General features: G+C 48.3%; 1 protein-coding gene across 1 annotated transcript; it reads left to right on the forward strand.

Annotated features, from left to right (window-relative positions):
- Positions 1–5838: 5838 nt before the first annotated feature.
- PRSS55 (serine protease 55) lies at positions 5839–26154 on the forward strand. Its single transcript, XM_060100539.1, is given in 8 exon segments — positions 5839–5867; positions 7439–7515; positions 10118–10307; positions 12005–12255; positions 13879–14021; positions 20169–20318; positions 25902–26111; positions 26113–26154. Coding segments are annotated over 8 exon segments (1092 nt in total).
- The last annotated feature ends 988 nt before the right edge of the window (positions 26155–27142 follow it).

A 27142-nucleotide genomic window follows, 5' to 3' on the forward strand; every position in this document is an offset into this window, starting at 1 on the left:
TGGTTTAACACTTTTTCATGTGTTGCTGGTGGTTAAATTTATTATTTGGTCTTCAGGATATAAGACTGTGGTTACCATGGAGGTGCACGATTCAGATCTGCTTTAGAGAACCTGTTGCAAGGAGCGTAGCTGACGGCAGCAGTCATGCCAAGACCACCCTTCTCCTGGGCTGCATTCAGCCAATGTCTGAGAGTGGCTGAAGGTACAGGAGTGGGTCCATTACTACCCACTGTGGCAATCTGCCAGGAGATCCCATCGACCTGATGGAGACTTTCTCAGACCTGCACTGGGGTCTGGAGACGCCCTGCCTAATGCCGCTCCCCTGCCCTCTCCGTCCCAGGCATTTCCCTCAGTAAGTTCCTTTCACATATAATTATGCCTTGGCGTCTGCCTCTTGGAGGACCCAAAGTGACACAAAGATATAAAGGTGGAATGTGATAGAACTGAAAGAGAAATGATTATCACCCGGAGATGGGTATTGTCGTTTATGAGACTTTGGTTCCCACTTTGGGGAAGAGAATCAGAGTGTTTTTGTTTGTATGAAGGATATTTGTACTTGTTTGGCAGGAGCATGCTGTTGTTACTATTCTTTCTTTCTAGAATGTTCAATATGATAGAAGTTTGTGTGTGTGCATGCTGAGAAGCCAACATGGTGTGGGTTTGCTAGATAGTGTCTAGTGTCACTCAAAACCCATTTCCCTGAATGCTGAATCCCCATTTTTCTGTGTCATAAGATCTGGAAGTCTCTGAATTGCACTGGCCTTATGCAGGTGACTTTCGGTCCAGTGAGATGCACTTGCTAATATTTGAGATGCAGAAAGGCAGGAAGCAGTAGCAATGGCAGCTGAAGCCAGTCTCCAGTAGAAGTGAGTGTTTACAGTGGCCTCTCAGTTCCCTGCTGGTCACCAGTTTGAGGGCTGCAGGACAGCTGGGCAGGGAGAGAGGGAGCCAGGTTTCCTTCTCCTTCCCAACCACTGGCTGCAGCCCTGGCCTCCTGGCCTTGGGTCAGAGCCGCAGTGATGGGGCCTGAAAACTAGTAGAGGTCCCTGACTTCTGTTTATAAAATCACTGGAAAACTGGAGGAGCAGCCCTTTAACTAAGCCGGCTCTTATGGTAAGAGTTTCTGTCTGCTAACTTTACCCAGAACCTCTTTAACTCTCTTATCTGAACTTTCCCTTCAACCATCTATTGGGCTTGCCAAAATGCTCCTTCGGGTTTTTCTGTAAGATAATCTCACCATTCACTGTGCATTTTGCTTTGCAAGATGAAAAGAGCTCATAAATACTTCAAATGTTCTTCCTCTTTTCTCCTCTTCATTTCTTTCTGTAAGTTATGGTAAGGTATTTAAGATTAAAAATGGTATAAATAGGGGCTTCCCTGGTGGCGCAGTGGTTGAGAGTCTGCCTGCCGATGCAGGGGATGCGGGTTCGTGCCCCGGTCCGGGAGGATCCCACATGCCGCGGAGCGGCTGGGCCCGTGAGCCATGGCCGCTGAGCCTGCACGTCCAGAGCCTGTGCTCCGCAACGGGAGAGGCCACAACAGTGAGAGGCCCGCATACCGCAAAAAATAAAACAACTCTATCAGTTGACTTCCCTGGTGGCACAGTGGTTAAGAATCCGCCTGCCAATGCAGGGGACATGGGTTCGAGCCCTGGTCTGGGAAGATCCCACATGCCTCAGAGCAACTAAGCCCATGTGCCACAACTACTGAGCCTGTGCTCTAGAGCCCGCGAACCACAACTACTGAAGCCCACATGCCTAGACCCTGTGCTCTGCAGCAAGAGAAGCCACTGAAATGAGAAGCCTGTGCACGGCAACGAAGAGTAGACCCTGCTTGCTGCAACTAGAGAAAGCCCGCGCCCAGCAACGAAGATCCAACGCAGCCAAAAATTAAAATTTTTTTTTAATTTAAAAAACCTATCAGTGAGTGGCCAGTGAAAACAAGCTCAGGGCTCCCACTGATTCTGCATTATGGTGAGATGTACAATTATTTCATTATATAGTACAATGTGATAATAGAAATAAAGTGCACAATAAATGTAATGCAGTTGAATGATCCCAAAACCATACCCCCTCCAGTCCGTGGAAAAATTGTCTTCCGCAAAACCGGTCCCTGGTGCCAAAAAGGTTGGGGACCACTGCCCTATATGTCCATTAAAACCCAAGAGTCTGGATTTATACCTCTTGTTGGCTTTTTAGTCTGCATAACAACTCTGGACTCTTACTTCTGTTTTGATTTTGATTCCCTAAACATTTCCTTTCCTGTAGGCTCAGCTATGCATTTTAAAGGATACTTGTTGACTTTTAGCCTTCATAGACGTTTACTAAAAAACAGAAAATAAATTGATCTGAGAGTCAGAAATATGAATTTTAGTCCTGGATCTGTTAATACCTTTAGCAAAACCTTGCCTTCTGTAGAGCTCAGTATCCTTAAAGTAAAGTGAAGGGTAGGATTGATTTCCGTCAGTATTTTTCAAATGACGACTCACATTTCACATCCTATTATTGACTCACAATATCAATTTAGTGGGTTGTAATTAGCACGTAGGAAGGAAGGACATGTATTGTTTCATGAAACTTTAGCTCCGTGTGTATGTGTGTGTGTGTGTGTGTGCACGTGTGTACCAGCCCATGAGGTAGGATCAATGTCTTGCTGTGGCTTACACAGGCCACCATTGTGAGTATTCATCTTCCTCATTGCTTCGAACCTCCCCCGCAGTGAGTGCTTTCTAATGGGCATTGATGCAAAGCACAGAGGTCTCTTCTCAGCTCCATCCACATGCCTCTTCCCTATAGACCTTTTTATTTTCAATCTTCCAGTCTTTCTCCTTCCAAGCCCTTGACCAACCAGCCAACCTATTCATCGCTGCCCAAGAGGCCTTACCTCCCACCACCTATGTCTTCCTAGAAATGAGATGATCAAGTGCACCATTCGAAGCTCTGCCCACAGAGGTATTTCCCTGCACCACATCATGCAGTGCGAACCTTGAGCAGCACCAGGACTGAGGATTTTTCCTCTATCATCAGCTGGCACAGAGCCTCTTCTTAAGTCAAGTTATAAGCTAAGAGAGAAGCTTTGTGGCAACAGATGTAGGTGATGTGGGGGCAATGTGTTCATACAACTCACTTAGACTTGCTTGAGCCCAATCCTAAATTTCCATCAGAAGCTAGAGTGTTGGTGGCCTGTCACACCATGTGACTTGGTGGGTGATGAAGGGTAGCTCCAGGTCACATAGTTACTTGGTGTCCCATGACCAGGTGCTCACTCTTTACTAGGACTCTGTGGCACAGCAGGAATTGTTTTACAAATCGGAATTCTCTGCTGCAGAAGGCAGATTGCTTCAGATTCATAACAGTCTAGAACTCTCCTATTCTGGCTTGCCAGTCACTCCACACAATGTCAATATCTAACATGGGGACATAATCTTTTTTTAAATTAAAGTATAGTTGACTTACAATGGTGTATACATTTCTGCTGTACAGCAAAGTGATTTAGTTATACAGATATATGCATTCTTTTTCATATTCTTTTCCATTATGGTTTATCACAGGATGATGAGGAGAGTTCCCTTGGCTATACATTAGGACCCTGTTGTTTATCCATTCTATATTTAATAGTTGCCTCACAGTTTTCTGGAAACAAATTCATATCCTTTGTATTTCAGTCTGGCCACATAAACTCTTCTGGTTCCTCTCAGTGAAAGGACCTGCTTACTTTCTTGTCCTTGGATTTTTATCCTTTCTTACTTGATGAGTCATGGCTTTGGCCACTCAACAGTGACCCTCATTCAGTTATCCACAGGTACGAAAGGGCAGATGTTGCGGCCAAGCCACCATTTTGCCCTAACTTTGTTTGGATCTATTAAGGGGAGGGAAAGAAAAGGGTGGTCTCTAAGTCCCAAGTCATAATCTCCCTACTTTCAACTCCACACAGGACAAGAAACCCCTGATCCTAAGTCTACCATAGACTTTCTTTCCTGAATAGCCCAGGAGATTAAGGCATTTGTAATGGGAAATGGAGCTCCCTGTGTTTGGGTCCTCGTTAAACACTGAGCTGATGGAATTAAAGCCCATTGTTAGCTAGGTAATATTGTGTACCATGAGAGAAAGTAATAGAAGTTATGCAGAATGTCAGAGTGATGAAGGAGCTTAGGACTCATCTGACCATATCTCCTTCTTCATAGATAGAGAAACCAAGGCCCAGAAACAGGAAGTGATTTCTTGAGGTTGGTTTTCCAACACTGTCCTAAAGCCTTCTTGACCTCCTTGTCAAAGACCATTGTCTCTTTTTAGTTCTCATGGAGAACTGAGTCCATGTCTATCTTCCAAGGTCTAGCATAGGGGCTAACCTATAGTCGATGCTCCATTAAATGCTTGTGTAAGGATGGGCAGGGAGAAGGAGGAGGAGAAGAAAGTGTGGGTCCAAAGCTTAGTGACCTGCTTTATCACCAGTAAACATGGTGGTAAGCAGCATTTGAGACCCCAAGCCTAACCATAAGGGGTACTGCAGAACACGAGGCACGGACCTTCTCTGGGCTCCTGAGATGATGTAGGCTTTCCCCTCCTTTTCTGTCTCTTCCTGGATCCACGGAAGAAATTGAGCCACAGACACAAACATACCAGGCCTCCCCCTGAAGCCAGATCTTATGCCCCAACTGAAGATACCCACTTGGAAGATCCTCTGGTTTCCATATAGATAGTACAGACCATAGGTGCCCCACTATCTCCCTGGAGACAAGAACAGTCTGGAGCCATCAACAGTACTTCTAACAAGAGGGCAGAGTAAGAGGGTCCTGGTGCCATGGGCTAGGGCCTTCCCTCCTCTGGGAACCCAGAACATGGTGGGGCATGTGGAGGATGGGGCTGAAGCAGCGGCTGAGTACCTGGCAACTGCCTTTGGTGCCCAGTACTTTCCAGGCACAAAGCATGTTCCTGGAGAACTGGTTTACCCTCTGGCTGCATTCTCTCCAGTTAATCTGCACCACTCTCAGCTTCTGCAGGTACATGTTTATCTTTTTTTTTTTTTTTTTTTTGCAGTACACGGGCCTCTCACCGCTGCGGCCTCTCCTGTTGCAGAGCACAGGCTCCGGACGCGCAGGCTCAGCGGCCACGTCTCACGGGCCCAGCCGCTCTGCGGCACGTGGGATCTTCCCGGACCGGGGCACGAACCCGTGTCCCCTGCATCGGCAGGCGGACTCTCAACCACTGCGCCACCAGGGAAGCCCTAAGTTATCATTTTGATTGGCAAAGTGAGGAAGCTAGAGTGAGAATGAGCACTGCAGCAACCACTGAGAATGACGGGCCCACAAATGATGATGAGGAGGGCCTGGAAGGATGCAAACGCTCAGCAAGTCACAGACTCACAGAGTAGGAAGGCCTTAGAGGTGATGTAATGCAACACCCACTCAATCTCCTCTCTAGCATCTCCAATAAGTGGTTCCTTCATTTCTGCTTATATTTCTACTTCCTTTTGGGAAGCTCACTCCCTCTGGAAGCACCCTACCAAACCCTCACCCCAGCCCCTGCCAGGTGAACCTGGAATGACCTTTCTCCTTGACTCTACCACCTCTTCATAGCCATGCTTTGCTCCTGTGCAGAGGTTCAGAACAGCCCCACTTCTGAATCAGTCTCTTCCAGGCCAATGGAGAAACCAGGAAGACGGCACACCTATAAGTGCCATCTTGTAGGAAGGAAACAACCTTGACCCTAGAGGAGCTTCTGGCCTTCTCCTCATCCCACTCCCACATCCTTGTCTGGCCAGCCTGGTGCCTTGGGAAAGGATCAGGGTAATTGATGACTATGCTTGGTTGGGGAATCACTGTCTCAGAGTTATCTCAGGATGGTGATCTACATGAGCTTCATCCGATGGTAAACAGTTGGGGAGATGCAATTATAAAACAGCCCAGGGGGGCTTCCATGGTGGTGCAGTGGTTGAGAGTCTGCCTGCCGATGCAGGGGACATGGGTTCATGCCCCGGTCCGGGAAGATCCCACATGCCACGGAGCGGCTGGGCCCGTGAGCCATGGCCGCTGAGCCTGCGCGTCCGGAGCCTGTGCTCCACAATGGGAGAGGCCGCAGCGGTGAGAGGCCCACGTACCGCAAAAAAAAAAGAAAGAAAAAGAAAGCCGCCAGCATTCAGGGTGTGGGTAACATGTCCAAGGGCGGGAGAGCGCTGAGTCCGAAGGAAGAGCAGAGGGAAAACTCAGAGCTTCCCGGGGCAAGACCGGGGCCAGGTGATGTAGCGTGCTCTGGGACATTTCCCTATGCCAGTAACGAAAGGCTTAGCCCTTGATCAAGGCCAAGGCCCACGAGGTATTATTCAGAACAGGTAAGGAAAGCTGCACATCAGGCCTCGGCCTACCACTCAGGGTGAACACCTGGATGTTGCTTTCTCCCGATCTTGGAGAAAAAGTAAGTCACACATCCTGGAATTTCTCCTCCCAGAAGGTAGCTGGAGCCACAGCCTTGGTGTAGTAAAGAGGGCCCACCACCCAAATCATATGATCTTGTCTTGAGCTTCACAACAACTTTACTGTGAGCATTATTTTTCCTTTTCTGCAGAGGAGAAAACCGAGGTCGTGAGGCTGGGCAGAGCAGACAAAGCAAGTCTAGAAAATGCCCAGTGGTCACTTTAGGAGCTGAATTAGCACATGATTCACTTCTAACCATTGGGCCTGGCCAGTGGCCAGGAAGGCATTACTAAGGATGCTTGGGTAGAGTCCACCCAAGTCTGTGCACTAAAAGCATCCAAAAAAAAAAACCCAAATAGTAAGGTCCAGATGCCATGGCTAAGCCGCTGACATAAGGGGAAGACTTGGGCCGGGCACTTCCATCTCTGAGTCTGATCTTTCCATACTTAGAAATGGACAGGGGCCTATCTGGAGATTTGGGGGCCACGTGGAATAAACCCAGAAAGGGGGAGCAGGGATTGTTGCCTGCTGGGCTGAGTATGGAGGGGAGGCCAGGGCCTCTGAACCCAGCCTTTGGGTCCATGCTTGCGGCCCAGATCAGAAGACTGAGCAGAGAACCTGGCACCTGGCCCGATGGCCGTTCAGGCTGCGCAGGCCTCCGGGCCTCCTGGACCACCTCCCTGTTCCCAAGGATCCCAGCCGGTAGCGCCTCGCGCAGGCCTTCTGCGCACATTCACAGGGGACCCCTGACAGAACAGGCCCTGTGGAAGAGGAGGCATCTGAGCCTTAAGGAGCACGGGGTGTGAGGGGGCCACAGCAGGTTGCCCACTGAGGACTCGTGAAGCACAGGCCGTGCCCAGGTCGGGAAGGGAAGCTCAGCCAAGGAGGCGTCAAGGATGAGGCCCATCTCAGGAGCAGAACAGCCAGAAGAGAAGCCTGCATGACTCAGACCCGCAGCCCACTGTGACATCACCGGCAGGGCTGGCTGTAAGGGGGAGGCCCCGTCAGAGTCATTCCCCTCTGCCCCAGGCCAACAGTCATGCCCAGGGCCATGCTCCTGTGGTCCCTTTTGCTGCTCATGCCCCAGGCCAGGGATGCACATCTGGGTAAGTGGACGCCTGCCCGGGCCTGAGCGGCTCCCCAGGCAGGGCTGGGCGCGACCCTGGCCCAGCTCTCTCCCTTCCATCCCACCAGGGCTGAGCCTGAGGGGCCGAGGGACAGAGCCTGGATGATCCCACAAATCAGCTAATGGGCCACTAAGAGTCTGGTTCACGGGAGCAGTGGCTTCCTGTTCCCCCTACACCCCTCCTGGAAACCACTTCCCTTGCCCCTTCTCCGGCCCCAGCTCCAAGTTCAACCTGTCTGACCTTAAGTTTTGGGTTTGAAACCCGAGACTTTATCCTTGAATGAATAGTGGAGCGCTGAGAAGCTCGGGCCCAGAATGAGCTGAGCATCGGTCCCGGGACTCAGATGCTGAGCAGATGCCCAGGACACCCATGTGCATGAGAGGTGGGGTGGAGGTGGGCCGGGGGTGCCTGCTATGCTCCACGGACAGCTCCTCGCAGCTCCTGACAGGTTGTTTCTCTCTCTTGGGTGGGGGGGGGTGGCAGGTGGCTGAAGTGGAAAGGAAGCTGTTATGGGTCAGGTACTTTCCCCCGTTAGATGCCCACATTACCCCAGTGGGCTCTCCACTCTTAGCCCCACACGTGGGTAAGGAACTCCGAGCCTCAGGGAGGTTGAGGATTGGTCCAGAGCCTCGCAGCAGGGAAACGGGAGAGCCGGGAGTGGCCCCAGTGTGACTCCAGGGTCCGCATTTCCCTCCCTGCGCTTGGCCTCACGGAAAGAACACAGCCCATGTCCCCGGCTTCCCTCATTCCGGCCCGGGCTTGGCTGCATGGAGTGAATGGGGGCTGGTGCGTGGTGTGGGCAGAGAATCGGCAAAGCTGGCCTCTCTGCAAGCAGGTCCAAGTGCCCCTGATGGCTCGCATCTCTGCTTACCGTTCTGGCACTGCCTCCGCCACTGCTTAGGGCTTTGTGTTCCAGCGGTAGTCTATATGTCTGCACGGTTCCACGCTGGTGATGTGGGTTGTTCTCAAGACCAAGGAAAGGGGGCCCTTGGTGCAAGGTGACATGAGAAATTCTGACAGCTAACGTGGCTTGAAGGTTTACTCTGTGTTGGGCACTTCAACACCCGTTATCTGTTCTGTACATCTGTGCATCTGTTCTGTAGCCTAAGTATTATCTTCTGCCTATTTGGGGAATAAAGAAAGGGATGATAAACAAGAATAAGTCATTTACCTGAAATCATTCAGCAGATAAGCAACAGAGCCAGAATTCAGACTCAGGCTTTGGGACTCCAGAGCATATAATGGTGTCCAGACACATAGTAAGACTATATGTGTTTGCTAAATAAAGGAGGAAGTGCAGACCCAGAAGTCCTGGAAAGAGCCTCTATATGTTACTGACAGCTGAAGGCTATTGACACATATTGATACATTTTCACTCCATTTTCTTTTTTTTAACTAAAAATAACCACCACTGGGTCCCTCCAACACATACTACAAAGTCGTCAAAACCTCTGTTGAATGGGTATTTGGAAAAGTATCCTCTAGAAAGAGAGAGGAGGGGGTCTTGGGCTCTATAGAATCAAGCTCATTGTTTGTTCCAGAACAAGACCACATTCAAGTCAGAAAATACTAAGAGTGTCTCCTCCTCCTTGGGGTGAGGGGTTGGATCTGGAGGCAGGTTTCTCTTCCAAACAGGCAGCTGCAGTCTTTGTTCTCAGCCTTCCAGGAAACAGAGCTGCTCTGCCTGGAACAGAATGTTCTAACCTAGAATAGCTCAGGGCTTCCTGTAGGTTCAGGCCCTCTCTGGGCCACCCTTCTGGTTTCCTGTGTGTATTAGTTTCCTCTTGCTGCTGTAACAAACTACCACAAACTTAGTGGCTTAAACAGCACAAACTTCTTATCCTACAGTTCTGTAGGACAGAACTCCCACATGGGTCTCCCTGGGCTAAGATCAGGGTGTCAGCAGGACTGCGTTCCTATTGGAAGCTTTAGGGAAGAGTCTGTTAACTTGCCTTTTCCAACTTCTAGAGATCATCCGTATACCTTGGCTTGTGGCCCCTTCCTCCATCTTCAAAGCTAGCAATATTGCATCTCTCAGTGCCTTTCTTCTGCAGTCACACCTCTCTTCTTCTGCTACCCTCTACCACTTTTAAGGATCCATGTGATTACATTGGGTCAACTCAGATTATCCAGGACAATCTCCCCATTTTAAGGTCAGCTGATTAGCAGCCTTACTTCCATCTGCAAAGTCCCCTTTGCCTTGTAAGGTAACATATTCACGAATTCCAGGGCATGGTCCATTAGGACGTGGACATTTTTTGGCAACAGAGGCATTATTCTGCCAGTCACTCCAGGTTGGCCCTGGCCAAGTATTTTCCTCTGATTTCTCTCAGATGAGAGCAGAAAAAGGCTTGGCAAAGTGACTTGCCTGTCTGGAAAGAAGACAGAGCCAACACTTCCAGACATGTTCCAACAGATGTGAAGCATCTGTTGGCTTACTCATGTTTCTAAGGGTGCTTTACTGAGCCAGCCTCAGTTTCCCCATCTCTAGAATGGGTATAATGATAGCTACTTATGGGTCTTCTATGGATATTGACTAAGTGTTGCATCGTTTCCCTTCCTTTCTTTTCCATCCTATCAGAATGCGGTGAAAGACCCGTTTTTGAGAGAGGAGCTCAGTATTCCAGAATCATAGGAGGGACGGAGGCTGAGGTGGGTGAGTTTCCATGGCAGGTGAGTATTCAAGCAAGAAATGAACATCTCTGTGGTGGCGCCATCATCAACGAGTGGTGGATTGTCTCAGCGGCTCACTGCTTCCACTCTGAGATCTCGTAAGTACCGAGTCCATCCCCTTGCTTCTGACAGTGTGCTCACCTCCCTGGGGAAGCCCCACACGCCCTAGGGAGGAGGAGGCTGTGAACCCAAGGCCGGATCCACTGTGCCCTCTTTGTTGTCACCCAGAACCAGTAACTGCGGCTTCCCTGAGATCACAAACTGTCCTCTCCAGGGACATCTGTGGCTTGGTGGAGCCAAAGGGCTTGGTCTGTCTACCTCTCCTAGGACATTCAAGTCCTTCTAGGAGGAAATCCTCCTAATTCTGGAGGTCTGGGTTCCTGGGCGATCCGGCAACCTACCTCCCTCCTCCTTATAGAGTTTTCTCTGTACTCCAGGCGACTGGTGGAAAATAGAGCATTTACTGATTCCTAATCATGTGCCAGCGACCTGCTAAGAAACTACGTGCATTAATTTATTTAATCATACAAACAACCCTGAGGCAGGTAGAATGAATAATCCCCTTTTAACTCATTCCAACTTACAGAAACCCTGAGGCAGGTAAAATGAACATCCTTATTTTATAGAGAAGGAAACTGAGGTCCAATAAGATGAGCTGACTCACCCAAGGTACACACCTAGTAGACAGAAACAGGATTTAAATCCGGTTCCAGCACTTGTGCTTTTCCGCTCCACCACCTCGAGAAAGTTTGAAGATACACAGAAAGATGAACTTTAAAGGGTTAATCAAAAACCTGGGGAAAGTTTCACCCTGGAGTAACCAAGGAAACTTGTTGCATCTGCTCCCATGGGATACTTAAGGACTGGCTGTTGGAAAGCTCCTGACCATTTGGCCTGGAGGGAAATTCCTGAATTATTACTGAAGATTCTTTCCGCTTCATCAACGGCAGGTCTGGATTAAATTCTGTTCCTGACTCTTGCATAGGTCTTCAGGTGCATGTGTGCAAGAGTTTATTCCTAGGAGAGAAGATATAGAATCATAGGTCTTGTGCATCTTCAAGTTTATTAGAAAATCCAAATGATTTTCCAAAGTGGTTGCACCCGTTTAAATTTCCGCCAGCGGTGTATAAGTGTTAAAATCATCACCAATACTTGCTACTTTTCCAGAATTTTTAGTTTTTGCTTTTCTGGTGAAAAGCATGAAATACTATTATAATTGTAGTCTTAATTTGCATTTTTCTTACTACTGCTAAGTTGATATTTGCAAGTTTATTGGTATATTTTCTCTTTTGTAAAGTCTGTTTGAGCTTTGACAATTTTTTTTTTTTAATTTGTAGACTCTTCATACATTCTGAATGTTAAACTTTGGTCAGTTGCGTATGTTGCAAACAAAAAAAATCTGTTCCTGAGTCTCTAAATTGCTGGTAGACAAATTGATGTGATAATCCCTTCCTATCTGAGGGCTAGTTTGATCTGTGCCAAGTGGTCTTTTATGGGCTCTTTGGGGGCCCAAAGCTAAGTCTTGTCTTTGCCCTGTGAGGCGGGAGTATCTCATTCACATATCTGGGATGATTCTGGAGCAGCCATGGTGCTATGGTCGGCCACGGTGGCTGTTTCACCCTCCTTCTCTACCTTTTTCAAATGCTCACATCTTCTGAGCAACAGCCCCAGTAGGACAAATTCAAAAGGCCCTTACAGCTACGTGGGATTTAGGGTTTTCAGGCAGAGCAGATTCTGTACACCTTGTGACTTTCCTTCCCCTCCTATTTCTCTGCCTCTGGTTCTCCGCCACCAGGCCAACAGAACTGAGAGTCGTGCTGGGAACGAATAGCTTAAGCAGCCCATCCCTGGAAATAAAGGGGGTCACAAGCATAATTCTGCACAAGGACTTTCAAAAGCTCAACATGGACAATGATATCTCCTTGCTGCTGTTGGACACGCCCATCACATTCAGCGAACTGAAAGAACCCATCTGCATGCCCACAGAGCCTGGCCTCTCCAGGTGGCACAAATGCTGGGTGGCAGGATGGGGGCAGACCCAAACTGGTAAGTAACGGCTCAGCATCTCTTGGGAGCACCTGGGGGAAGAGCCACATCACGGGCGTCTGAGGATGGGCCCGTAGACCTAAAGGAGAGGGGAGAGGGCTGAGGAAGGAGGGAGGAGAGAGGGGCTCGCATTGGAGCAAATCCCTGCACACCAGGAACGCACAGAGGCCCGAGCTCAGCCTCTTCCAAGTGCGAAGGAAACATCCCCCAAGGCCCCGGGCTGAGATGCCAGGTGTGGGCCGTCCCTGGGTGTGGTCCTATCCGGCCATCACTTGGCAGTCTCGCTTGTTTCATTGAACATAAACCCTCCAGGTGGCCGGGGGCCGCCTCCTCTGTTCTCTCACATCTCCCTGATTCACACATTGATGTTTCCCACCTGGTTCCTACAGGCATTCAAGATGCCTGCCCTGGCCTAGACTTTAGAAGGTCCTGGAGTGTTGCCCAGCCATTCTTAGAAATGAGTCTGTTGTTGTTACTTGTTGTGACATTGTTACTTGGCCAAAATCAGAGGAACCTGACCAGGGTGATAAAGGGATTATGAAAGCCCTGCTGGACTGTTCCCAAAATTGGTAGGGGAGGGGCGGGAAGAGCACAGCGCTAGCTCAGGCCTGAACGAGACTCCAGGTCCTCAGGGATGCTTTGCAACGACCTGGGGTCTAAGAGATGGTAGGTATTTCAGGAGTTTCGTAACTAGAGGGTAACTGGTGTAACACTGATTCAGGGCTCTGGGCACGACTCAAAATTTAGAAGTGAGGAGAGGCAGATGGGTGCCTGCACGATTAAGAACACTCAGGGTGGGGCTTCCCTGGTGGCGCAGTGGTTGAGAGTCCGCCTGCCGATGCAGGGGACGCAGATTCGTGCCCCGGTCCGGGAAGATCCCACATGCTACAGAGCGGCTGGGCTCGTGAGCCATGGCCGCTGAGCCTGCGCGTCCGGAGTCTGTGCTCCGCAACAGGAGAGGCCACAGCAGTGAGAGGCCCGCGTACTGCGAAAAAAAAAAAAAAAAGAACACTCAGTGTGGAGAAGTCTTTTGAAATCTCCATGTGGTAGGAGTTAATGAGATGGAGAGAAGTCCAAACAAATTCCTGGAAGTTGGCAGTCCAGGAAGGGCCTTGGCAAACCCCCTGTAAAGTCTCTCAACCAACCTAGCTTTGTCTGGGGGACCTGAAAGCTTTTTTCACTGGGAGTGCAAACCCAGTTTCAGCGGCCCTGTGTTAAAGGTGTCACACTCACATAACAGAAAGTAGCGAGAGGCAAATATGCTAAAGAGGCAGGCTTATGCTAAGAATCGATCGAAAGCCAGTTCTAAGAAGTCAAGTCTGCAGCGCTGTTGGAGCCAAGATGGAAGTCTTCTTGGAGACAGGAATATGATTTTGAATGGGAGGGATAATTCAAGTAGGTGGGGACTTGTTTGGAAGAGCCTGGGGTGGTGGAGTGATTTGGAGTAAATTGCGTGGGATTACTGGAAGGACATGGAGAGTGAGGGTCTGTGAAAATGTGAAGAAAAGGTGGATGTGTGGCTGGCGGGACACTGGGCTGGCTGGTCTAGGGCACGTCAGCTGCATTATCGGCACTGAGGCTCCTGTCCAGTGACTTTTCTAAAGGGCCTTCTCTATGGGTCAGGTCTCACACAGCCTATGGAGATAGAGCTGATGAAAGTGCCCATGACCATCACGGAGTGGGAGAAGTGTTTAAAGGAATTTCCAAGACTTACCAAAAACATGCTGTGTGCTGGATACGAGAATGAGACCTACGATGCTTGCCAGGTAACTTGGATGTATCCCCTCCATCCCCTCCGGCTGCCAGTGTAAAGGCATCCTCTCTCCATGGGGAAGAGACAATAAGAGTTTGGAAAATGTGTGGGAATCAGGCTTAGATATGGGAATGGAGACATGGATTCAGGAATACTTACTGTCAGGTCCGTGGAGTATCAGTGCTTGCCTGGAAGTCAGTATGCAGCAACCCTGCATAAATATTTCTGGTCTTCTCCAGGTAGGCCCCCAAGACTTTTTCCATTTCTGAGACTTCTTTAGAAAACAAAAAGCCAAGGAAGATTTGAGATCCATACAAGGAATTATTTTACTTTATTAATTTTAGCTACCTTTGTTGAGTGCACTAAACCCTGGGATTCAACATGGTTTCTTGCCTAAAGGAGCACAGTCTCCTGGGCAGGCAGTTGGGTAAACAGTCATAGTGTATTGGATAATGCCTGTGAGTTTCACCGAAGAAAAGTCTGGTAGCTTAGTTTCTCTTTAATAAAATTAACACAAAAATTTAAAAAGAAAAACATTTTTTGATTGATAGTAGAAGAAACAGGGGAAAACCCCGCATAATTTAGCTTCCTCTGGCTCTAAGGATGGGAAGGATACATCTTGGGAAGGATCACGCTGGGGAGCCCACCTAGTCCTACTCATTGGATCTGGTTACTGGTATAAAACTGTAAGTGCAGATGTTAAATGTTCTCCACAGTGATGAAAAGGCTGTCTCACAGAAGGGCTGTGAGGTAAGAAAGAGTGAACACTAACAGCAATGGCACCAGGTTTAGAAGGAGTCCCCCACGAGGTGGTGAATACCATGAGGACCACAGAGAGAGACAGAATCAATGTCACACGAGCCCTGTGTTTTCCCCATATTCTGGATAGTTTAAAGCATTACAAAACAAGACAGACGATTGGGACTTCTGGTTCGGGACAAGATGGAGTAGACACATTTCTCTTGATCCCTTCCACTGAGTACAGCTAAAAGCACTGGACATTATATTGTGAAACAAAAATAAAGGCTCCAAAATGTGCAGAGAAGATGAAATGGGAAACAAATATCCTAATACTTAAGGAATGACACAGCAGTGAATTCCTTGGGTTTTCTTTTTGCCTCTTATATCCCAGCCTGGATGGTAGTACATAACAGCTCAGCATCTCCTGGGAGCAGCTGGGGGAAAAAACGCCATGGACACAGACAAACTAGCAAAACAAAACAAAACAAGATAGCCTTCCTCTCTTTGGACCAGGAAAAGGGCAGCCTAACAAGGTGGAAACTTTTAAACAATAATCATTCTGTTCCAGCAAAACACCAGGAAAAGCCCCACAGTGCTCCTACCCCAGCAACCAAGGTCGAGTGGACAATCTCACCTTCCCCCCCTCCCCCTGCCCACTATGGTGGTGTCAGAGGAGGCTGAGTGGAAAGCCGGGATTTTAAGTACAATCTAGTCATAATGAGCCGTCCCCTGTCCCCCTCAATGTCAGTGGAGGCCACCTGAGGAGATTGAGCTCCCACCCAGGGGTAGCTTCACCCTGCTCCTCCTCTTGGTGTCATAGCTGGCCTGAGTGGTGGGTCAAGACTTCCACCCCAATTCAGTGGAAAGGAGTTGGCATCCCTCTTCCCTGACTCCAGTTTCATAAGAGGCCTGTTAAAACAGAAGATTCATATGAGAACCCAAGTCTCATAACCTATTACTCAAGACAGGATCTGTAATAGGTAGAATAGAGGGTTTCACTAATATACATGGATTCCATTTATTAATACACATAGGATAAGGAAAAATAAAGCTAAAAATCTGAGTAAAGAATTTTTTTTTAAAAATTGAGAACCATTAATTCCTAGAATAAATTCAATTAAAACAAAATGGATCATGCACTTAAATGTAAAACTACAAAAGTTTTTTAGAAAAAAAACCTAGAAAGTCTTTGGGACATAGAGTAACACCAAAACCACAACTCATAAAAGGAAAAATTGATCAAATGGACCTCATCAAAATTAAAAACTTTTCCTTCATGAAAGACCATATTAAGAGGATGAAAAGACAAGCTACTGATTGGGAGATAATATCCAACAAAGAAACTATACCTAGACTATATAAAGAACTCTTGCAGTCAACTGTAGAAAAACGTACTATCCAACTCAAAAATGGGCAAAAGACAAGAACAGACATTTGGCTGAAGAGGATATACAGATGGCAAATAAGAAAATGAAACGATGTTCAACATCATTAGCCGTCAAGCAAATGCAAATTAAAACCACAATCAGGTATCACTACACACCTCAGAATGGCTAAAATTAAAAAATAAAAAATAGTAACAACACCAAATGCTGATAAGAATGTAGAGAAACTGGATCACTCGTATATTGCTTGGGGGAGTTTAAAATAGTCTAATCACTCTGGAAAACAATTTGTAGTTTCTTTAAAAACTGAACATGCTCTTGCCATATAACCCAGCAAATGCCATTCTTGGGCGTTTATTCCAGAGAAATGAAGGCTTGTGTTCACACAAAAACCTGTACAGGAGTGTTTATAGCATATTTACTCATAATAGACCAAAACTGGAAACAAATGTCCTGTAAGACTTGGATAATTAAATACACTGATAATTAAATACACTGCATCTATTCCATGCAATACCACTCAGCTGTTACAAGAAGCAAACTATTGGTACATGCAACCACGTAATGTGTCCAGAGACTCATGCTATGTGCAACAAGCTGACCCCCAAATGTCCCACACTGTGTGATTCCATTTACATAACATTCTTTATTAAAAAAATTTTATTGGAGTATAGTTGATTTATAATGTTGTTAGATTCTGCTGTACAGCAAAGTGAATCAGTTATATACATATATATATATATGTATATATATATATACATATATATATATATACATATATATATATATATCTCCACTCTTTTTTAGATTCTTTTCCCATATAGGTCATTACAGAGTATTGAGTAGAGTTCCCTGTGCTATACAGTAGGTTCTTATTAGTTATCTATTTTATATGCATCAATGTGTATGTGTCAATCCCAATCTCCCAATGTATCCCTCCCTACCGCCCTGCTTCCCCCTGCGTAGCCATAAGTTTGTTTTCTACATCTGTGACTCTACTTCTGTTTTGTACCATTTGTACCATTTTTTTAGGTTCCACATATAATCGATATATGATATTTGTCTTTCTCTGTCTGACTTACTTCACTCAGTATGACAATCTCTAGGTCCATCCATGTTGCTGCAAATGGCATTATTTTGTTATTTTTTATGGCTGAGTAATATTCCACTGTATATATGTACCACATCTTTATCCACTCCTCTGTCAATGGACATTTACATAACACCCTTGAAATGACAAAATTATAGAAAGGGAGAACAGCTTAGTTGTTGCCAGGGCTTAAGGAGGGTTTAGGGGTAGAAGGAAGTGGATAGAGCATTAAAAGGGCAACATGAGGGACCCTCGTGATGATGGACATGTTCTGTGTATTGACTGCATCAATGTTAATACACCAATTGTGCTATTGTACTATATGTAGTTCTACAAGATGGTATCATTGGGGGAAACATGTAAAGGGTACATGGGATCTCTCTGTATTATTTCTTTCAACTGCACATGAATCTACAGTTATATCAAACTTAAAAAACAAAGAGAAGACAAAGCTTCCCAATAGCAATGGTTAAATGAAGAGCTCAGATCCTAGCCATGCCACAGACTTAGGGAGTAGCCAATTCATACTGGAGCAGGAGACACAGGCTCCAATATCGATTGAAAAGGGGAAAACAACATTTAATAGTATGATTGGAAAGAGAGAGCATTCCAGGGAGAATTGGGGGAAAATCACAGAGGCTGGAAAAAGTATCTTGTGTTCAGGGAACTTTCAATATTTCAGAAGCCAGTGATAACAAGGGTTGAGTGTGGAGAGGTAAGCAGAGCAGGTCACTAGGGCAGGGTTGCCCCTCGTGGGAGACTAGAGGTTGTCCCAGGCTGCTCACCCTCATCAGTATTCACACCTATCCTTTCAGTCTTTTTCATTCATCACCATCCCATATTCAAATGGTCAAAACCAACTGCAGCAACACTTGAAACAATCAAGTGTCATCTTTGATGACATTTTCTGTCCCCTTTGCTTCAATGGCTGGATCTACCATCTGGAGTCTAGGATTTTTGCTCCAATCCCTCCCCTATCAAAATGTAGTTTAATGAAAGCTTCTAAAATTAATCATCTATTACTTGAGTGCTATAAATAAATGTGCTGTTATCGTTTTAAGCCTTTTTTAAGAAAAAAATTGTGAAGTGAAAAGCTTTGCTCTCTGTTTAGAAAGCTTTCTATTGCTGAGAATAAGCTGACAGTGATCCAGGCAAGGAAAGTTTTCTGAAATTATATAATATTATCATCACTTAAATCCAGGTAAGCCAGGCAGAAAGTCCCCTAGGGTTTAAAACTCATTGCCTTTAAAAATAAAATCACACTTTTATACTTAGCAAACTTGAATAAAACACATAATCACATAATGAAGGGAAATTATAATTTTATGATGGAAACATTTAAATATGTTCAAAGTAATAGCAATAAGATTATGCTGTACTTAAAATACAAATTCAAATCAATTGAATTTTGTGGTTTACTTTTTCCAGCGCTTTTCCTCTTTGTCATCCTCTAAGGTTACACTATGAAAAAACAAAAATCAGTTCCCCCCACTCACTCTTCCTGTCCAATTCTTATTCATCCTGCAAACAAAACGCTTTGAAGGCTATCCTGGCGGACCTTTCCCTCGACAGAGTCAATTCCTCCCCACCCTGTACTGCTTCCATATCTTCGTCCCACTTCTCCTGTTTCACCAAATGCAGTTGATCCTGTTTGTTTGCATTGTTGCCTCCCTCCCTAGACCATAAGGTCTTGAATCCCAAGTGCCTAACAGTTAGTTTTTCCTCCTTGAAGATGTGTTCAGGGGAAGTGAGCAGATCTCTTCTGACTTTCCATTTTCTAATTATAAAATGAGACTCAAAATACCTACCTCACAGAGATGTGGGACGAAGGCGTGGTTGAGAAAGAAAAGTCAGGGGACCAACGCTGGGCCTCGTACATCATGTCCAGGCAGTGTTGATCCTCCTCCTTCCCCTTAGATCCCATTCCCGGTCCTGTTGATGACCATGGGAAAGGAGGCCATCTCTCCGCTGAGAAAGAAAGGCCGCTTGAACAATTATAGCTCCCCAGAGGGAAAGGACATGTGCTTTGGCATCAGGAAGACCTGGTTCCAGCTTTGGCCCCAAAACACCACGTAACCCTGAGGAAGCCCTTCATCCTCCTTCAGCTTCATCTTCCCTGTATTAAAATGGACAAAAGGAAGCCATATATGTGTGTGGGACACAGTGGGGACTTGGTACATACTTTCTATATAAATAGATAATCATCTGAGTCATAGACCCAAGTGATTCCACCCTGGAGGGGTCACATAGTCAGAAAAGCTTAGCTCACTTGCCCCCTGCAAACACCCACAGCAAAGAATTAAAAAGAGACATCCTTCTCCCACACGCCTCCGGAAGAACATCAAAGGAGACCCAGTTTAGGGCTTCCCTGGTGGCACAGTGGTTGAGAGTCCACCTGCCGATGCAGGGGACATGGGTTCGTGCCCCGGTCCGGGAGGATCCCACATGCTGCGGAGCAGCTGGGCCCATGAGCCATGGCCGCTGAGCCTGTGCGTCCGGAGCCTGCGCTCCGCAACGGGAGAGTCAAAGGAGACCCAGTTCACATGCACAGGCCTAACAGCACCCCTCGCATCCTCTTTTCATTCCTTCCCTTTACAGCTCTGTCCAGAGCTTCTGATTTAAGACCCGCAAATCTGGTCCCCACTCTTCCTCAGCCTGGGCAACAGGTCCTCCATGTTCCGGCTCCCTCTCTGTGTGCCGTGCATGGAGCGTGTGCATGCCCACGCCCTACATACCACGATTCCTGGAGCCAGGCTGAGTGCTGCACATGCCCCGCACACAGCCACGATAGGGTGGGTGTTGATCTGCAATGATGTCATTCCCCTGGGCGGCCTGGAGTTGGGTTGGAAGGTCCGTGAACCCTCTTCCGTGAGTGAGCTGTACTCCGCCTCAGATGGACAGGTTCAGATGGGACTCGCTGCTGATCTGTGTTCTCTGTCCACAGGGTGACAGCGGGGGGCCTCTCGTCTGTACCACAGAAGCTGGCAAGAAGTGGTACCAGGTGGGCATCATCAGCTGGGGAAAGGGTTGTGGACGGAAGAACATTCCAGGAATATACACCTTGTTAGAAAACTACCACTCCTGGATCAAGAAGGTGACTGAGTTAGAGGGAAGGCCCTTTAGTGCTGAGAAAATGACAGCCTCTCCCAGACAAAAATCAAAGAGCTCTCAGGCTTCGGAATTCCCGGAGCCAGGCAGCCCCAGATTCTGGCTGCTGCTCTGCCTTCTGCCCTGCATGGTGTTTTAAGCTAGGTTTCTACAAATAATAAAATAGATGCTATTCTTTTTTTTTTTTTTAATTTATTTATTTTGGCTGTGTTGGGTCTTCGTTTCTGTGCGAGGGCTTTCTCTAGTTGTGGCAAGTGGGGGCCACTCTTCATCACGGTGCGCGGGCCTCTCACTATCGCGGCCTCTCTTGTTGCGGAGCACAGGCTCCAGACGCACAGGCTCAGTCGTTGTGGCTCACGGGCCCAGTTGCTCCGTGGCACGTGGGATCCTCCCAGACCAGGGCTCGAACCCGTGTCCCCTATATTAGCAGGCAGACTCTCAACCACTGCGCCACCAGGGAAGCCCAGATGCTGTTCTTTAACCAAGGAGAGTGTGTGAGAATGAACCACCTGCACAGGGACTGACTACAGATCAGAGGTCAGGGCTAGGAACTGAGGCTGCTAACAGAGAGCAGGATCAGAAGCCAGGCAGGCTGGAGCCATGGTTCGGGGACTGGGCTTTGGGTCCCTGCAATAGTCATGACTCTCTCCATTGCAGGTGAGTTAACAAGCTCAAACCGTCTAAAGCCAAAAAGCATCATTTATAGAGGTACCTAACAGAAAAACAAAGCAAAACAAGAAACAGGAGTGGTGTGTTGATTGCCTTCAGGCATGGCTGAATCCAGGAGCTCAGTAGATGTTAACACGGATCATTTCTCAAAATGAGCTTCCAAGCAGTAGCTATAATGACCACTGGTGCCTTTAGTTTGTATCCCACCAGCTTAGCAGCTCCAACAGAGAGAGCCTTGTTCTTGATAATTCCAGCAAAAGCCTGTGGTCTTGCTCTCTTGACACACAGGCCCGCAGCCCATTGCTGCTCCAGTCACTGTGGCCAACAGTGGCACATTTCTAGGCTAGGCCCGAGTCACATGCCCATGCCAGGAACCAGCAAAGGACCAGCCGTCCAGAACCATGTGCCCTGATTGTGGGTGCAGGTGATGCACCCACACAAAAATCAGGATGCTGGGAACAGATAAAAGGGTCTGGAGATGCCATTTGATGTTGGGCATTCTGATTGACTGACCTCCTGGACAGCCGAATCCCGGGCTCTCAGGAGCTCCCGAAGAAACGAAGAAATGACGTCAGGGACTGTTGCTTTAAGACCATTGGAAGAGCAGGGTTAGAGTGGGAAAAGGGAGAACTAGGAAGTGTTTTCTCTCACAGTCTCTTTCTGAAGAAGGATCATCACTGCTGTAGGTCATGGAAGAGCCCAAGCTTTGCGTTTCCTCAGTTGCCACTGCATCTTGAGTGGGAGCCCAGGGAATCCAATAAGGACCAAAACCAGAGGGATGAGGCACATGGCAGCCCCGAGTCGTTCAGTGCTTGAGTCGTCTTGAGAGCTCACAGTGTTGACTGCCAGGGGGGATGCAGCTCCCCTCCTCAAGGAGCTTCCTGGCAAATGGTGATGCAGCTACACCCAACGCTTCCACTTGAGTGCTAGAGGGTGTGGGGAATCCTGCAGAGTGCAGGGGGCCATCACCAGGAGCTGGCAGGACCCGGAAGCCTCCTCAGACGGGCTGAACCACGGAGGAGGATCGGCTGAAGGGAAAAGCGAGGTCTTTCCAAGCATGGAAAGAGGGCAAATGAAGGGCAAGCGGGAGATGAGCGACGTCAGCTTGGCTCGAGAATAACCTACAGTGAGAACTGGTAACGAGCTGAGGGCAGGGAGAAAAGGGAGCAGACCCTTCTCCAAAGAGGGGGCTCCCAAGACAGAGAATGAAAGTCAGATGATTAGAAAAGGGGGTGGGGGGCTTCCCTGGTGGCGCAGTGGTTGAGAGTCCGCCTGCCGATGCAGGGGACACGGGTTCGTGCCCCGGTCCGGGAAGATCCCACATGCCACGGAGCGGCTGGGCCCGTGAGCCATGGCTGCTGAGCCTGCGCGTCCAGAGCCTGTGCTCCACAATGGGAGAAGCCACAACAGTGAGAGGCCCGCGCGCTGCAAAAAAAAAAGGATGGGGGGTGGGGCTGAGGAAAAATTAAGGTTGCTCAAGAGAGAGGTGAAAATAAGTTGTCTCAGAATAAATGTAAGCCTGGGCACTTTGTTAGTGCTAACGTGGGGGGCTAACATAAAATACCATTTGAAGGATACCTGGGGGAGTGCAATGGTTACTTTTATGTGTTAACTTGGAGGGTGGTTTTGGATGAGATTCACATTTAAATGGGTGAACTTTGAACAAGCAGATTGTCCTCCATAATGTGGGTGGGCCTCATCCAATTAGCTGAAGTCCTGAATAGAACAAAAAGACCAGCCTCCTCAAGCAAGAGGGCGTGTCTCCAGCAGACTGCCTGTGGATTTCGTCCACACTTCTGTCTCTCCTGGCTCTCCACCTGCACCTCAGCTCTCCTGGGTGTGGAGCCTGCCAGCCCACACTGCAGATCTGACCTTGCAGATCTCCCTAATCACATGATCCAATTCCTCATAACAAATACACCCACACAGACACATACCCACACACAGTGCCTTACACCTTTCTCTGGAGAACTCTGACTAATACAGATTTTAGGACCAAAAGTGGTTCTAGAGAAACAAAATCTTAAAGATGGATTTTCTGAATTGGTGCTGTGATTTCTAGAATTAGCTCTCTAGTCAGATTAGATTGAAAGACACTAATGACTCTATTTCCAGTAGTAAAAAGAGCACTGACAGTCCATGAAGTGACGGGGCAAGAGAGATTAGCAAAGTATCACCACTGGAAATTCCTAATCCAACACTCGTAAGAAGCTAGGATCTGGGTGACCATGTGTATGATACTTTCAAACATTTTTTTCAAACTGACGAGTATGATGTAATTGGCCGGTTGTTTCTAATGTTACTGGACAAAGGGGGAAAGAAAAGGATGAGCTCAGGGATTCGAATTCCTAGCTCAAGGGCCCCGTAAATGACCTGGAGGCTTCTATGTCTGCCCTGAAGGAGACCCTTACCCGCTGTAGCCACAGGGCTGGGACTGCAGAAAATCAGACCCGCAATCTCCCCCTGTGACTGGCTGAATTACAATGCGAGTTGAACTCCCAGCCTCCCAGGGTGTCTCCTGCTAAACCCAGGCCACGGACTGGGAAGGAATGGGATCCTGCAAGTTGGAATGGGGGTGTGTGGGAAGACCCTGATGGAGCTGGGGAACTTGAACCCTAAATTCTGATGCATCTCCTCTGCCAGTGGCAGCTGTCTCTCTGTCCCCAGGAGAAGTGGCCTCTCCACCCCGGCCCGTCCCAGGGCATTAACCCTGCGTTGCCTGCGGAAAGGGTAATGACCGCCCCTGAGGCAGCTGACCAGCAAGACACTGCTGGTTCTCCCCAGTGTCGACCCCACCACGGCTCTGGGCTTCCAGACCTCTGAGCGGACTCGAGTCCCAGCAGCCGCTGAAGTGAGGTACAAGGCGTGACCCGTGAGGAGGTGCACTACCCTCTGCGTTTTCTAACTCCTGCAGATAGAAACCCGGCCACACGTGTGGGGATGGGTATTAAGGCTGTGGGATAAATCGTGGAAGGAACGTAAAGTTGGATCAGGCGGCATTTATTGCCACGGGCTCACTAAGCAGGGATTCTGCATCTAACTTTGCATCTTGGGGAGGAAGAAAGGGCTCTAACAGTTTGCTTCGCTGCTTGGCTTAAATATGGCCAAAAGGAGACCCACACTGAGTGAATTAGAATTGCGAGACCTGCTTTGGTTTAATGTAAAAAAAAAGGGATTCCATGACTTAGGGAGACGGGAATGTTCGAGTGAGTTTGTCATATGAAACCTACTCACTTCCCCACCCTGGGAAGGTCCAGAAGACATGCCTTTCACCACGACTGTGAGAGAGAAACTTGAGAGGCAAGCCCTGGCATCCCTGGCTCTTCTCTGTGGGCCAGACTTCACAGAGGGAACTGCAGTCATGGAATTGGGAAACGTAACCACAATGAGAGTGATTGGATCCATGGTGGCAGGGACCAGAGGCGTCACTCAAGCCCCGAAGGAAGGGAGGGAAGGGTCCCTGTGACGGACAGCAGGGTCAATGCCGCAATCAGAAGGGCCTGAGTCCTGCAGACCGATGGCTGGCTAGTTCATCATGGGGTTCCTAGAAGTGAAATAGACAGGAAGCCTACTAATTCTTACTTGTTCTGTGTAAGCAGAAAATAGGTCAAGTGAAAAGAGTCTAACTTGAATGATAAAAACAAGAGTCACGGCTTGTTAATTCTCAGACTTGATCCAATTTATAGACTCAGAACCCCTTGAATGAAGGACCCTGGTACACTATGGAATATTTATACTGTTAATCATTCTCCCAGCCTTCCCCAAAAGGACCCACAGGCTTTTGCCAACTGTGCACTGGGGAAGAGGAAATAATAAGACCTTTTAGGGACTACTGGATGCTGACTCTGAACTCACTGGTTCCCTTCTCTGTGGAGTAAGAGATATTATGAAGGGAAAGACCAAGTGGAAGCAACTAGAACTGCCCCTACCTAGGAAAATAGTCAACCACAGAAGCAGCCCTGCATTCCTGGAGGGATTGCAGAGATTAGTGCAATCATCAAGTACTTAAAAAACCCAAGGGTGGTGATTCCCACCACATCCCCAATTCAGCTCTCCCATCTGGCCTCCGCAGAAGACAGACGGGTCTTTGAGAATGACAGAGGATTACTGTAAGCGTGCCAAGGTGGCGACTCCAATTCCAGCTGCTGTATCAGATGTGATTTCATTGCTTGAGTCAAGTGACACATCTCTTCCAGTATCTGCTATGCAGCTCTTGATCTGAAAGAATGCCTTTTTCTGCATTCCTGTCCGTGAGACCCACCAGAAGCAGTTTGTCCTCTGCTGACCAGGCCAGCATTACACCTTTACTGTCCCACCTCAGGTGGATATCAACTCTCCAGGCCTAGGTCACAGGTTAGCTCACAGGGATCTTGATCACAAGACCCCATTCACTTGCACACGATAGCGCACTGGTGCATGACACTTATGATGTAATACTGACTGGACCTAGTGAGCAAGAAGTAGCCACCTGCTCTAGACTTATTGGTAAGACGTGTACATGCCCGGGGGTGGGAAATAAACCCAACAAATGTCAGGGGTCTTCTACCTCGGTGAAATTTCTAGGGGTCCAGTGGGGTGGGGCATGGGGAGTGTTTCCTTCTAACCCTGGCCGCGAGGGGGGAAAGGGAGAGAGTGACAGCGGATGAGAAGCCAGGGAAGGAGGCGAGGGGAGCGGCAGCCAGGCGGCGGCGGAGATGGAGTCGATGGCGAGGGGTAGGTGGGGACGTGTCCGTGTTTCCTGCCTCTCTGCCATCCGTCATCCTCTCCCGGAGCGGAAATCAATATTCCTCTCTCTTGTTCTCTCCCCAAATGTTCTGAATTTAGAAAAGAAAGAGCAAACCCTGACAAATGCATATTGTTTTCCAAATATAAATGCCGCACCGCTTCCGCCCCCGCGCAGATGTCACCCCCCCCTCTTCCCGGCTGCCCGGGTGCCGGTGTCGCCGGCCTGGGCGCTCTGCCACGACCGCTGTGGGCACAGATGGAGCCCATGAAGTGGACTGCTGACCGCCACTCGAGGTCACCTGGTTTCCTATGAAGCAGATTCTGGGCAATTTCTCCCAGGAGAAGCATTTGCAGCTCAAAGCTCTGCGGGCATCCTTCCCCCATCCGCCGCCCCCTCCCGCAACACAGCTCGCTTGTTTGGAAAGTAACGGTGAAACCGTTTACCCCTCCTGTTGCAAAGCACCTTCTCGCCCATCCCTTTTGCCTGTAAAGGTAGCAGGACAGAGAGGACCACTCCCACTGCTCAGATGAGGAAGCCGAGGCTCGGAGAAGGGAAGGCGTTCACTCCGCCGGAACAGTGCCAAGAACGGGGGTGCGGCAGGGGGTGATGCCGGAAGTTCAGCTTCTCTGTGCGCTGGTGCTGAATCAAGTCTCGGAGACAGAGTTTGGGGTGAAATAGAAAATAGCTTTATTACTTTGCCAGGCAAAAGGGGACACAGTGGGCTCCTGCATCGAAAAACTATGTGTCCCCACCCAGGAGGATGTGATGAGTTTTATAACAGTACTTCAAGGGCGGGGTTGCTGACAAGATGAGGGTGTGTGCAGGGTCTCAGCTGGTCCGGCTCCTAATCTTGATGGGCTTCTCTGGTCCCTTTAATCTCGCCTCAGGTGGTTCCTTGACTGTCCCTCCCTTGATGAGCAACTGTTCGAATCTGCCCTTTGGAACTCAGGGAAGGTCATGGAGGCTGGAGTCTTGCTTACAAGAAACAGGGGACAAAAAGAGGCCTCCGTGCCCAGGCCCCACTCGGTTTCAGGGATAGACATGTTGGAGCCCCCAGGGCACCCCAGGAGCCCAAGTGGCCTGGGTTCTAATTCCACTGCTCCCTTGCTGCTGAAGTCCAGAATGTCTCAGATTCCCTGGCCTCCAGGCTCCCAGAGGAGCAGGCAGAATACACACCATGCAACCCTCCTTGTTAATAAAGGCTGCCATGTGCATAATGCTTCCTAAACGTCAACCGCCCTTGTAAATACTCTTATACATATTAAGATCTTGTTGCTGAAATCTCGGCTTCTGTACACCAATGCCAAATAGAAACATGGAGACAGAATTTAGGAGGAAAGCGGAAGAATAGCTTTATTTCTTTGCCAGGCAAAGAGGGAACACAGCAGGCTAGCACCTCCAAAAACTGTGCCCCC

Source organism: Mesoplodon densirostris, chromosome 6 (genome assembly GCF_025265405.1).
Source record: "Mesoplodon densirostris isolate mMesDen1 chromosome 6, mMesDen1 primary haplotype, whole genome shotgun sequence".
NCBI lineage: Eukaryota > Metazoa > Chordata > Mammalia > Artiodactyla > Ziphiidae > Mesoplodon > Mesoplodon densirostris.